This window comes from Aspergillus heteromorphus (assembly GCF_003184545.1).
Source record: "Aspergillus heteromorphus CBS 117.55 chromosome Unknown BO70scaffold_11, whole genome shotgun sequence".
Classification (NCBI taxonomy): domain Eukaryota; kingdom Fungi; phylum Ascomycota; class Eurotiomycetes; order Eurotiales; family Aspergillaceae; genus Aspergillus; species Aspergillus heteromorphus.
Window position 1 is genome coordinate 143,325 of NW_020290416.1, and position 12,152 is coordinate 155,476.

The window sequence follows — 12,152 nt, forward strand, 5'->3', positions numbered from 1 at the left end:
AAAGCAAAACGCAGACGCGAAAACAAGAGATATCGTATCCATACAAACAACCGAACAACCAGCACACATGGACATAAACATGATAACCTTCACCCCCAGCCCTAACCCCAACATCAACCTCAACTCCACCCAACTATCAACCCATCATAGACCACCCCTTCCTCCTCACTACTTTACTTATAAACATGCCCCTGCTGCTGCTCCCCCGTGCCCACCGCCCCGGACGCCTGCGGCGGCGGACCCATCACCTGCTGCCCTTGCCCCGGGGGCGGATAAAACGGCGCGCCGCCCGAATACACCTGGGGATGTGGTAACTGGCCCGGTACAACTCCTGGAGGAGGTCTTGTTTCGGGTGTTATTTCTGGACGGTCACTGTGGTAGATATGGATAGTTAGCGGGGGTATGGTTAGTTAGGTATGTGGCTGTTTGCTGGGCTGTTGTTAATTGGCGATGTGGGAGGTGCTGGGTAGTGGTGACGATGGTGGTGGTGGTGGTGGTGGTGGGTGGTCATACCGGAGATCTTGCGTGAAGCGACATGTGTAGCAGGTTACTTCCTGTTGAGGGGGTTTAGTTTGGAATTGGGGGTTTTTTGTATGGGAGGGAGAATGGGGGAAGAAGGAGGGGAGGGCGGCGGACCTTATATTTATGCATGGCGAGGGGAATGACGGGCTATATTGCAAGTAGAAAAATGAGAGGGTTAGTAAGGCAAGGTCAGATTCCAGATGAGAGGGATTGATGAATGCTGGATAATGGATGGATGGATGGATGGATGTATAGATCCATCTCGAAGCAGCAAGGCCGCCAGGCGAGAGACACATACAACAAAGCAAACGGTGAACCACGGCCTAGATAACTATTAGCAATCCCACACGTACACACACCAACAAAGGTAAGCTCAAGCTTATTCGAAGTACGCACCATCTCGTCAAACAATGTCCATTCCAATGCTGACCTAAATCATATGAAGGTAAGTAAGCAATAATTAACTGGGTCAGGAACAATAACAGAGCTAAATTTAATTACGGCGAGGCTGCACTAGGAAGGTAGTGACGTAGTCCCCTCTGCATGTATGATTTGTATCGGGGAGGTAAAGTAGATGGATAGATGAGAAAGGTTGAACTCACAGTTATAGCAGTACGCGCGGACGTTCTCGTAGCCTTCTAGCATGGAGGTGAATTCTAAAGGGGGGGGGGGTGGGGAGATTGGGGTTAGCTTGGGCCCAGGTGGTCCACCCGCTCGGGGTGGAATCGATATCCATGAGGCGATTCGGGGGTCGGGTGGAGAAAGGAGGTACGTACCGTGTGTCCCGAAGGTGATGCAGATGGCCATGATTACGGATCGTGGTGGAGTTGGCTTGAGAAGAGTGAGATTTGGGATCGATCGTGAGCTCTGGATCTGGTCAGTGAATATACTACTGAGGACTCAGGAGGGATGAATGGTAGGAGGCAGCCGGATTAAGTGGTTGGGGCTGACGTGTGGCGCTGTGGCTTGGCGCGGAGCTGGGCATTCCGCTCGAGTCATGCCGGGTTGTACATATAACTAATACAGCTGTGCTGTCGACGTCCATACTCGAGCTACTACGTGTCTACGGCTGGTTGCTGCTGCATGTACACAACTGCGTAAATTTATATTGACAAGGCCATTCTGAACTGATTATAACACAGGAGTGAAATCAAGTGGCATGTGCGTGGAAGACTCCCATCCCCGTCACCGCCGTGCTATGCCCTCGAGGCAACCCACAGCCCCCCCCCCCCCCCCTGGTTCTGGACCGTATCCCTATTCTGATCCCCCCCTCCCTCCATTATTTTAGAGACTTGCCACGGCATGACTCCCTGCGAATATTATCCGAGATAGATACAGGAATCGCTGGATTGGACCGCACTGGGCGTGCATCGCCCGGTGTTTATTGGGTCTTGAAGAGGAGAATCGCGCAGTGTCCGAGGTAGAAGTAGATGAAGTGTTTGGTTTCTGGACGGTGTCAGCTGCGGATACCCCTGAGATAGATGCACTACACTCACCATGCGTAACAAAGCTGCCGAAGTTCCTTCCGACCACGCAGTGCCATGTCGCGCCCTTGCGCGAGTCAAACTGTGGGATGTGAGCGAAGCTGCGCCTCAGGGACAGGACGCATCACCGACCTCTCTCTTTATGTACTGGGCGATGTCCTGCTGCCGTTAGCAAAGGCCGTGGATGACGGACGCTGCACAAACCTTCTCAATGTGGTACTTGTCCATTGCCTCGATCGCTAGCCATCGTATTAGCCCGTCTCCAGATAATGATCCCCGGAGCTGACCATACCAACTTCAACAGCCTCCTGTTGCATGTCCTCCGTCTAGTATATCGTGAGCAGAGCTCCCCCTCCCCATGGGTATCATAGCCTCCTTACCATATCGACGGACTTGATCTGCGCTGAACGATCATGTTAGTCGGGGTCACGATGGGCTGCGTTGCAGTACTCACGCTCAAGCTTATCCTTCTTTTCGCTCGCCATTTTGCTGGGATTGTCCTTTCGGAAGACGTGTGGTGGGAAGAAGAGACAGGGGTTTCAAGCAAGGACTAAGTATCGAACAAACAGTCGGCACCAACGCTCCCAGATGAAGCCCAATAAGAAGAGTACGGAGTATTGGGAGACAATTGCGCCGCAGCGGCGCGGATGCGGACACGGGCCCCACGCCCGCCTTCCACACCGCCCTCGGCACTATAAGGAAGCAAAAAAACAATTTTCCCTCAGATTTTTTCTCCCGGAGTTCTTCTTCCACAGAATAATTCCTGTGGCACACAGAGAATTAGACGCAATCATGGAGAGCACCAGAGTATTCGTCTCTGGCCTCCCGCCCACTTTCTCTGATGACCAATTGAGAAAGCATTTCGCTACTCGTTTCCAAGTCACGGACGCTCATGTATTGCCCAAGCGCCGCATTGGGTTCGTGGGCTTCAAGAGCCACGAGGTGGCTCAGCAGGCCGTTTCTTACTTCAACAAGACCTACATGAAGATGTCCAAGATCTCAGTAGACATTGCTAAGCCGGTATGTACCCCGTGCGATCACACCACGCCTGCTTGTTTTTCTTTTTTTTGTCTTCCCCGCTGACAGTTAAGGTGGTCTTGGAACTGACCAGTAATCTTGTAGATCGATGCCGAACCTTCTCACAAGGGTGGGAGGCGTGATAACCAGGCCTTTGATGGCGATGCCACAGGAGCCCACCTCAAGCGTAAGCGCGATGGTGACAATGCTCCGGATGCCAAGCTGGAGGAGTATATGTCTGTAATGAACCACTCATCCAAGACCAAGACATGGGCGAACGATTTTGCTGTGCCGACGCCGGCTCAGAATGACTCACCTGCAGACAGGCCCGTCGAAGAGGAAGAGGAGGAGCCCCAGGACCTCACCTACGCACAGAGGAAGAAGGCCAAGCTCGGCGATGACTACATCCCTCCCAAGGAGACACCAGCTGCTGTCCCTGAAGAGGTTGTGTCATCTGAGCCGATGGTTGTCGACGCCAGTGGAGAGGGTGATTCCGAACCTCCGGCGGAGCAAGACGAGCCTGCCGCTCAGGCTGAGGTGGGACCGGTCTCTGATGCCGACTGGCTCCGCTCGAAGACGAGCCGCCTCCTCGGTCTGCTCGACGAGGATGAGCAGGTGGACCTTGGTGCTCCGGCGCCGGAAAGGACCCCTGCTCCTGTTGAGGAAGCAGACGAGTCGAATGACGACTCCAGAGACGCTCAGATTGTCGCTCCCCCCGAGACGGATGCTCGTAAAACAGCGAAGGAGCCGGAGGTTGACACGAATATTGAAAGTATCCAACTGTCGGCGCGTCTCTTCTTGAGGAACCTTGCTTTCGATACAAAGGAGTCGGATCTTCAGCCGCTATTTGCTCCGTTCGGCAGAATCGAAGAGGTTCGTATATCCCCATTTTATTATATCGTTGTGCATGTCTTTTATCCAACCCCTCCCTCGCTCAATGATGATCGACCTGATAGGGACATCAGATGCAAAAGCATATGATGCGAACAGGAAAGAGAATTTTAGTAGATGCCTCTTGTTATCTGATGAGCTACACCTTCACTTTATTGCTTTTTACACATTAGTTTTCTGCTTGATACTAATGATACCAGATTCACGTTGCTTTCGATACCCGGCATAATACCAGCAAGGGATTTGCCTACATTCAGTTCCTCGAGGCTGATGCGGCCGTAGAGGCCTACAAAAGTCTTGACGGGAAACACTTCCAGGGCCGCTTAATGCACATTCTGCCGGCCGCTGCGAAGAAGACCTACAAGATCGATGATGCTGAGTTGGCAAAGCTGCCTTTGAAGAAGCAAAAGCAGATTAAGCGGAAGCTAGATGCTACATCTTCCTCGTTCAGCTGGAACTCGCTGTATATGAACGTGAGTTGATCCCGAGTGGCTAAATGTATACCATGTGCTAACAAGCCTAGGCTGATGCTGTTATGTCTTCGGTAGCCGAGAGACTTGGTGTCACCAAGTCGGATCTCTTGGATCCCACCTCATCCGATGCCGCAGTCAAGCAGGCTCACGCTGAAACCCACGTAATCCAAGAGACGAAAGCCTACTTCTCCGCTAATGGCGTTAACATCGAAGCCTTCAAACAGCGAGAGCGTGGAAACACTGCTATCTTAGTAAAGAACTTTTCGTATGGCGTCAAGACCGAGGAGATCAGGAAACTGTTTGATCCCTTCGGACAAATCACAAGGCTACTCATGCCTCCCAGTGGGACGATAGCCATTGTTGAGTTTGGAAGGCCGGACGAGGCGCAGAAGGCTTTCAAGAGTCTTGCCTACCGCAAACTTGGAGACTCAATTCTCTTCCTGGAGAAGGCTCCCAAGGACCTGTTTGATGGAACAGCAGCGCCGCAGAAGCCCACCCTCGAGACTAAGGCTGTCTCACAGGGTTTCTCAACGGCTGATACGTTCGCAGCCGAAGAAACTGACGATCATCTCGCACCCACTACAACCCTTTTCGTAAAGAACCTCAACTTTGCTACGACAAACCAAAGTTTTGTGGACCTCTTTCGCCCGCTGGATGGCTTTGTCTCTGCCCGAATTAAAACCAAACCGGATCCGAAACGGCCTGGACAGACGCTCAGCATGGGTTTCGGCTTTGTTGAGTTCAGGCTGAAGGCCCAAGCCCAGGCCGCTCTTTCTGCCATGAATGGCTACAAGCTCGACCAACATGAACTGGTAGTTAGGGTGTCTCATCGTGGAATGGATGCCGCTGAGGAGCGGAGGCGCGAGGACACGGCGAAGAAGATTGCCGCCAGAAGGACGAAGATCATCATTAAGAACTTGCCGTTCCAGGCCACCAAGAAGGACATCCGGTCACTCTTTGGTGCCTACGGGCAGCTGCGCTCCGTGCGGGTTCCTCAGAAGTTCGACAGGACGGCTCGTGGTTTCGGTTTTGCGGATTTTGTAAGCGCTCGCGAAGCGGAAAATGCCATGGACGCGCTGAAGAGCACCCATTTGTTGGGCAGAAAGTTGGTGCTGGAATTTGCAAACGAGGAGGCGATCGACGCGGAGGACGAGATCAGACAGATCGAGAAGAAGGTAGGGGAGCAGGTGGACAGGGTCAAGCTGCAAAAACTTTCCGGCCCTGGCCGCAAGAAGTTCACTGTAGGGGCCCAGGACGACGAAGAGGCCTAGAGTCCCTTCACTTGCTCCCTGTTAGTAGGGACAGACAATGGCAATGGCGTGGTTTCCTGATAATACCCCTTGCGTCCGAGACGCTGAACATGGTGCGCGGAAGCAGGTCTACACGTTCCCTGCGGCTGTCAACACGTACATACGCGCGCGTCCTGCAGAGGTTCCTGTCGCTCGTGCAGGTGCAGGAGCCCTATCCTGAGTCTATCCTGTCATCCCATGGCAGGTTCATGATCCTCGCGAATTCAAGGCTTTCTTCCCTTAACTCCTTATACCTCTAGTTCCTCGGACCCTGGATATCAACGTGAGAATAGAGCTGGCGCCCTCCAGCCTGCATTCCGACCTGATCTACGTAATTAGCGCTGCATTCCACTCCCCAGACGACGGATGATGTCGTTGGCCATCGCCCATTCCGGAGGATGGCCTTCGCCACGGCGGCGTCAGGCAGGTTGCTGGTACCTGCCTTCTGAAGCAGCAGTCAATGCTCGTCTCGTGCAATGAAAAGCTCCGGGCAGCAGCTCACTGGTTCGTGCTCCCTGAGGGCCCCTTGCATTAATCCTCCGGCCGTGCCATGGTTTGGTTCCTTCCCTCCTGATTTGCCCGTGCAGGCTGTTCCTACGCCCATCGCTGGATCCGGACGCGTGAAGAGGGGAGGGGATTCCCTTTCCCCCGCCTTGAACAGTCAGGTTGCCCTCGAGGGGTGGTGCATCAACAGGCACCGCGATCCAGCAATGTCACTAGGCCTCCCTCTCCAGGGAGGAAATGGGTTCCTATAAACACCATGCTGCTCGCTCTCACATTCTCTCTCTTAGTTCTTACATTCTCTCCAAGCATCTACGTTCTTGATTGCCGGGCTGCAACTGCTGCGTTCTTTGCAGACAGTAGTAAGCATTTTACGGTCCTCATAACCCCATCTCGCTGGAATTCCTCGTCATTCCTTACAAGAGCAACCCCCCCGTGGTCCGCTCGATGGCTACTGACTGGCAAACCGAGTGTATCGTGCCTCAACACCAGCCGACTCTTGAGAGCATAGGAGCCCATACAGACAGAGCCTTGCAGAACACATCTGGGAACGTCCAGACGTACTCTGACCTCGCACACGGCACGGCTGGTCGGGATGACCAGCTGCAGCAACTTGCTTTCAAGTATCCTCAACCCCCAGTTCCAACACATCCAGTGCCCACTGTTCCCACCCTTCAGCCCCCTCAGAACCTCCGACTCCAGACAAAGAAACTGCGGCGCTTGCATTCGTTCGGGCCCAGCCTAATCGGTCCTCGTAGCAGGCCCAGAAGCTATCTCAGGTCCCAGAAGTACCTCGAGTACAGGGCTCGACCTCGTCGTGACACGGGCAAGGATGGGGAACCGGTATGGTCGGACGAGCTTGAGGACGCGTTTCAACAAGGTGAGCACTACCCCAGGATGAGTGAAGTCAAATATTGATTTGTGATAGCTCTCGAAGCGAATCCGCCAATGGGCCGACGGAAATGGTCAGAACGAGGAAAGTCATATGGTCGAAATGAGCTCATTGCTGAGTTCATCTACAAGAAGACTGGTAAGCGAAGAACCAGAAAGCAAGTGTCCAGTCACTTGCAAGTCCTCGACTCGTTCCTCAAAGGAGACCCCGATTGTAAGCCATCCCTTCCAAACCGCTGAGCTCGTCTAACCGGTGCAGGGGAACGACTTGTACGTGAAGAGGCGGCCGTCCGCTCGAACAACCAACATCCGCCCTCTGGTCCAAGATGGAGGGCTTCCATGGACCCTCCCTTGTCAAGTCATTATGGCAATCACCTCCACACCACCTATCATGATCCTTTGAGACAGGCCTATACAGGAGACCTCCCCCGCCGCCTCTCTCCCTCAACTCGAACATCAACACAGTGCAAGGTCTCGGGTTTGACATGTGGGTCAGCGCTCCAGACAAGCCTGACCGTATCGACGACGCGATCCACAAGTACAGCCGCCTGCAAGATGACCAGCGCCACCCTGTCGCACCTGTTGCTCTGAGGGACGTGAGGGACTGGCAAACCTCTTTCCCGCACCTCAACACGCTGATGGCGAACCCGAACACATCGCCAGAATGCGAGATCATCCTTGTTGAAGCGAACCTGGAGCTCATGGACGACTTCCCCCCTGCCCACTCGAAACTTGGAATCCACTTGGAGATGGACTTCGCCCAAGCCACGACCGGGGCTGTGCCTATGGTCAATCAGATGGAAAACTGGACTTGTAAAACTTACATGTACGAGGGCGGCCAAGAAACATACCAAGGCCGTCAAGAAGTCGCGAGGCCGGTGCACACCAAAGTCAAGCCTCTATTCGAATCAAAATGGTGGGCAAACCTCTTCACCCAGCTCACCCAGGACCAAAAGATGGCCGAGCGCGCTGGAAACCATCACGCCCCTGAGCAAGCCCGGGAGTTCCTTCGCTCCCTGACCGTAGTTCAGGAGATCCGGGCTACGGTGCCCTACAGCTCGCGTCGCATGTCCAACCCTTACTCTGGGCACCCCGTGGAAGAGAGAAAGAGAGTTGCGATCCTTCTGTGGAAGTTCCGACAGACAAGGCCCGGTGAGGTTGGCACCACTACGTGGCGTAGAGTTATCCCTCAGCCCGAGCGGATCTCGCACAGCAGTCCCAAGGCAGCGCCGGGCATCGATCTTCCTCCGTTGTCCTTCGCCGATACAATGCTGTTGAACCGCCCCAGTCCAAGCGCCTACCACCAGACTCAACCTCACGAGTTGCTCCATAGCCACGGCGTCTCTCAGCCCCACTGGCCTCTGTACCCAACGGCCCAAGACAGCGTTGCCCACATGTTCAACGGCCCCTTCGATCTGCTCGGCTCCATTCCCCGATCTGAAGATCGCCTGGGCGACAAGACCGCCGTCACGTCGGTGCTGGATCACTTCCCCAACCTCCAGCCACAAGAAACCAGTCAGCCGACGAGTCTCGCTGGGTCCACGGGAGGACCAGTAATGCTCAACAGCGTGCCTGACCTCTCTCTGGGCCACCCCAACCTTGGCGGATACAACCTTGGTCACGATGGCCACTACGTCCCATCCCAGACACACGGGGTCAGCATGCACGACAACAACAGCATGCTGAACAGCATCTTTGCCTCAAGCGGACCGTCCATCGACGATATCGGCCACAGCCACGCGGCTTGGGCGACGCCAACAACATCGGCGATCCACGGTGACATGAGCGGAAACAACTACACCCACCTTCACTTCCCATCGTCGGATCACCAGGGTGCGGGCCCTCGCGGAGAGTCGCATGCCAGCCACCACCACGGCTTTGAGGGCATACTGCCCGACGATCTGGAGAAGCTGGTCGGGAGCATGCCGGGGGAGATGAACGGGGGAGGACACGACCACACGCATTCAGCTTACGCGGAGAGCAATACGGTGCAGGCGATTTGAAGGGCAGAGGGTGGACGACGGGGCTGGTTTACTTAATGATAATTATGGCAAAAAGTACTTGTAATGACCATCCGGGGCGGGTGGGGTTTCCTTCTGGCAGTGTATAATATAACTCTTTGATACCTTGTGTTGAATTAATTGTTTATCATCAAAGCCTTCCTTCCTTCATTATTTCGATAAATCCTGTCCACAAGTCCCCATCGAATCGGCCAATTCTAGGGTTAGCATTTAGCCGGGCTCGCCATTTAGCCGGAGGGCCTTTCGCCGGCATCAATACAGCCGCGGCGGCATCATTTAGCCTCCATGCCTGACGTTTGCGAATGCGAGGATGGCGGGGCGGCCATTCCCCTCTTAACCCCGTTTGTTCCCTCATCTCCTGGACATCTCTCATCTCTCTTCTCTCCAACCCCAACCCCAACCCCAGATCCAAATCCAAATTCACCATGGCCTCCCCCACCGTCAAGCTGAACAGCGGCTACGACATGCCCCTCGTGGGCTTCGGGCTCTGGAAGGTGAACAACGACACCTGCGCGGACCAGGTCTACCACGCCATCAAGGAGGGATACCGTCTATTCGACGGAGCATGCGGTAAGCCAATCGCCCGTCCATCCAACACTACAACACTTCACACTTACACTCTACACCCAACCCCAGACTACGGCAACGAAGTCGAGGCCGGCCAAGGCATTGCGCGGGCCATCAAAGACGGCCTGGTCCAACGCTCCGACCTCTTCATCGTCAGCAAACTGTGGAACAGCTTCCACGACGGGCCCCAAGTCGAACCCATCTGCCGCAAACAGCTCGCCGACTGGGGCATCGACTACTTCGACCTCTACATCGTACACTTCCCGATCGCACTCAAATACGTCGACCCCGCGATCCGCTACCCGCCGGGGTGGAAATCCGCGTCCGACGAACTCGAATTCAGCCCCGCCAGCATCCAAGAAACCTGGACGGCGATGGAGTCGCTCGTCGACAAGGGCCTCGCGCGCAGCATCGGCATCAGCAACTTCAGCGCCCAGCTGGTCATGGATCTGCTGCGGTACGCGCGCATCCGGCCCGCGACGCTGCAGATCGAACACCATCCGTACCTGACGCAGACGCGCCTGGTGGACTTTGCGCAGAAGCAGGGCCTGACGGTCACGGCGTATAGCAGTTTCGGGCCCCTGAGCTTTTTGGAGCTCGACGTGAGGGATGCGGTGAGTACGCCGCCGTTGTTTGAGCATGAGGTTGTCAGGAAGGTGGCGCAGAGGTGTGGGAGGACTCCCGCGCAGGTTCTGTTGCGCTGGGCTACGCAGAGGGGCGTGGCGGTTATTCCCAAGAGCAATGATCCGCAGCGTTTGAGGCAGAATTTGGATGTCACGGGGTGGGATCTGGAGGAGGGGGAGGTGCAGGCTATTGCGGCGTTGGATCAGGGGTTGAGGTTTAATGATCCGATTGGGGTGAGTTTTTCTCTTTTTTTTTTTTCTTTCTGTTGATTTGTGTTTGTGGGGAATCGGTAGGCTGACTTCTGGTGTAGTATGGGCTGGATATTCCTATCTTTTAGATTGTGGGTGAGGGTATATACATATGATTTGAATGGAATTTATCTGAATGTTGATGTTGTTGATGCTGTCATTATTGTGGATCGATGTCCCGATGTAGTAGATGTGGATAAGATAACCAACCCATCACGCCAAGATCGCGATAACCGCTGTATTTCTCCTCTTCTTCTCCATCTCCGTCCTTCTCCCTTCTCCCTCTACATTTCCACCTCCACCTCCACCTCTATATTTATTAATATCTATTCACACCACTTCATCCCTTCCTACCACCACGCCCATCCCCCCCAACTGAAAAGTTCCAACCCCCAAAGTCAACCCCCACCCCGCCATGGCAGCATCTTTCCGAACCATCCACGTCAAAATGACGCCCCAACCTCGCAACCTCACGGAAAGCAGACTCGTGCTCGCCGCGCTACAGAAATTCGGCGAAGTCATCTTGTTCCGGAACCTGAGGGTGAGCCCGAGTGTCCCTATATCACCCAAGCAATTCATCCTAACCCTACCCCCCTCTCCCACATCCAATCTATTTTCCTCTCCCCTCACCTTACCTCACCTTACCTCCCCTCACCTCACCTCACAAATCCAATCCAATCCAATCCAATCCAACCAAATCCAACCCAACCCAACCCAACCAACACCCAGTCCAGTCCAGCTAAGCTAACCACCCAACCACCCAACCCAGCACGAACCAACAAACAGAAGCCCCAACGCGGGCACAAACACAATCGCCATGTTCGAGTCCCCCGCCGCCGCCGACGCCGCGGTCTTCGCTGCGACGATGACGGTTCCGATTCCCTCCACACCCACATCCACATCCTCCCCTCATCCTTCCCCCCATCCCATCCACATCCACATCCACATCCTCCCCCCACCCCATCCACACCCCATCCACATCCACACCCATCAACAACCCCCCGCACCATAACCTGCTCCCTCGAAACAAGCCAACACAACCACATGGCGGCGATGAACCGCAACGCATACCACTCGTTCTTCCACGTGGACAAGAGCCTCAACGGGCGGATGTGGACGGACCTCCTGAAGACGGGGATCCCGATGGCGGAGCTGGCGGACGGGCCGCGGCGGCGCAAGGAGTTCTTGTCCGGGCATCAGAAGGGGAGGATGCGGGATGGGATGAAGGGGATGGGGGGGGCGAGTTTGATGGGGTTGATGTTGGGGTGGAGTCGGAGGAGGGTTTAGAGGGGGGAGGGATAGAGATGGAGATGGAGATGGAGATGGAGATGGGCATGGAGATGGGCATGGGCGGGGGACGGAGGGGGATGCTGGGGTTGGGGCTGAGAGGGAGGCATGGATGGAGATGCCGTGGGTTGTGGAGGGGGGAGGGGAGGGAGTAGGATCTGGATCTGGATCTGAGATTTAGGACCTAGGATCTAGGATCTAGGACCTAGGGACTGGGTTGGGCTGGACTGGACTGGACTGGGCTGGACTGGACTACTAACTAGGGAGGTGTGGGATGGTGTGAGGTTGACTTGAAGTGGAGAGGGGCTGGTCTACTTCTCATGTACATTATGGGTTC

The 12,152-nt window shown here is 54.9% G+C and overlaps 5 protein-coding genes across 5 annotated transcripts; 3 read left to right on the forward strand and 2 right to left on the reverse strand.

The window, feature by feature from the left end:
- Nucleotides 1-46: 46 nt before the first annotated feature.
- BO70DRAFT_30609 (rhodopsin family protein) lies at nt 47-1,427 on the reverse strand. Its single transcript, XM_025540031.1, has 7 exons — nt 1,299-1,427; nt 1,125-1,178; nt 919-952; nt 821-845; nt 637-669; nt 514-554; nt 47-372 (listed from the first exon to the last, which is right to left on the reverse strand). Exons 1-7 carry the CDS (start codon nt 1,327-1,329, stop codon nt 174-176), a joined length of 417 nt encoding a protein of 138 aa, XP_025399569.1. The 5' UTR covers nt 1,330-1,427; the 3' UTR covers nt 47-173.
- A 340-nt stretch (nt 1,428-1,767) lies between these two features.
- Nucleotides 1,768-2,559, reverse strand: BO70DRAFT_335862 (dynein light chain DYN2). Its single transcript, XM_025541076.1, has 7 exons — nt 2,461-2,559; nt 2,387-2,409; nt 2,299-2,332; nt 2,211-2,245; nt 2,139-2,165; nt 2,019-2,088; nt 1,768-1,968 (listed from the first exon to the last, which is right to left on the reverse strand). Exons 1-7 carry the CDS (start codon nt 2,489-2,491, stop codon nt 1,904-1,906), a joined length of 285 nt encoding a protein of 94 aa, XP_025399570.1. The 5' UTR covers nt 2,492-2,559; the 3' UTR covers nt 1,768-1,903.
- A 239-nt stretch (nt 2,560-2,798) lies between these two features.
- On the forward strand, nt 2,799-5,658 carry mrd1 (RNA-binding ribosome biosynthesis protein MRD1; the record flags this gene model as incomplete). Its single annotated transcript, XM_025546589.1, has 4 exons — nt 2,799-3,026; nt 3,129-3,896; nt 4,115-4,387; nt 4,438-5,658. 4 exons carry the CDS (start codon nt 2,799-2,801, stop codon nt 5,656-5,658), a joined length of 2,490 nt encoding a protein of 829 aa, XP_025399571.1.
- Nucleotides 5,659-6,460: 802 nt separating this feature from the next.
- Nucleotides 6,461-9,071, forward strand: abaA (transcription factor AbaA; the record flags this gene model as incomplete). The annotated part of the gene is made up of 4 exons (XM_025547073.1): nt 6,461-7,057; nt 7,106-7,282; nt 7,328-7,532; nt 7,565-9,071. The coding sequence occupies exons 1-4, from the start codon at nt 6,625-6,627 to the stop codon at nt 9,069-9,071; spliced, it is 2,322 nt and encodes a 773-aa protein (XP_025399572.1). The 5' UTR covers nt 6,461-6,624.
- A 322-nt stretch (nt 9,072-9,393) lies between these two features.
- BO70DRAFT_361774 (aldo/keto reductase) lies at nt 9,394-10,650 on the forward strand. Its single transcript, XM_025543121.1, has 3 exons — nt 9,394-9,659; nt 9,726-10,513; nt 10,591-10,650. Exons 1-3 carry the CDS (start codon nt 9,515-9,517, stop codon nt 10,615-10,617), a joined length of 960 nt encoding a protein of 319 aa, XP_025399573.1. The 5' UTR covers nt 9,394-9,514; the 3' UTR covers nt 10,618-10,650.
- Nucleotides 10,651-12,152: the final 1,502 nt, after the last annotated feature.

Coding starts and splice junctions, on each gene's coding strand:
- BO70DRAFT_335862 (XM_025541076.1), bottom strand. CDS start 2,491: ATGGCGAGCGAAAAGAAGGATAAGCTTGAGC. Junction 2,089..2,138: donor CCCAGTACATAAAGAGAGAG/GTCGGTGATGCG, acceptor CACATCCCACAG/TTTGACTCGCGCAAGGGCGC. Junction 1,969..2,018: donor CGGCAGCTTTGTTACGCATG/GTGAGTGTAGTG, acceptor GACACCGTCCAG/AAACCAAACACTTCATCTAC.
- BO70DRAFT_30609 (XM_025540031.1), bottom strand. CDS start 1,329: ATGGCCATCTGCATCACCTTCGGGACACACG. Junction 1,179..1,298: donor CATCACCTTCGGGACACACG/GTACGTACCTCC, acceptor CCCCCCCTTTAG/AATTCACCTCCATGCTAGAA. Junction 846..918: donor GGACATTGTTTGACGAGATG/GTGCGTACTTCG, acceptor ATAGTTATCTAG/GCCGTGGTTCACCGTTTGCT.
- BO70DRAFT_361774 (XM_025543121.1), top strand. CDS start 9,515: ATGGCCTCCCCCACCGTCAAGCTGAACAGCGGCTACGACATGCCCCTC. Junction 9,660..9,725: donor TCTATTCGACGGAGCATGCG/GTAAGCCAATCG, acceptor ACCCAACCCCAG/ACTACGGCAACGAAGTCGAG. Junction 10,514..10,590: donor GGTTTAATGATCCGATTGGG/GTGAGTTTTTCT, acceptor CTTCTGGTGTAG/TATGGGCTGGATATTCCTAT.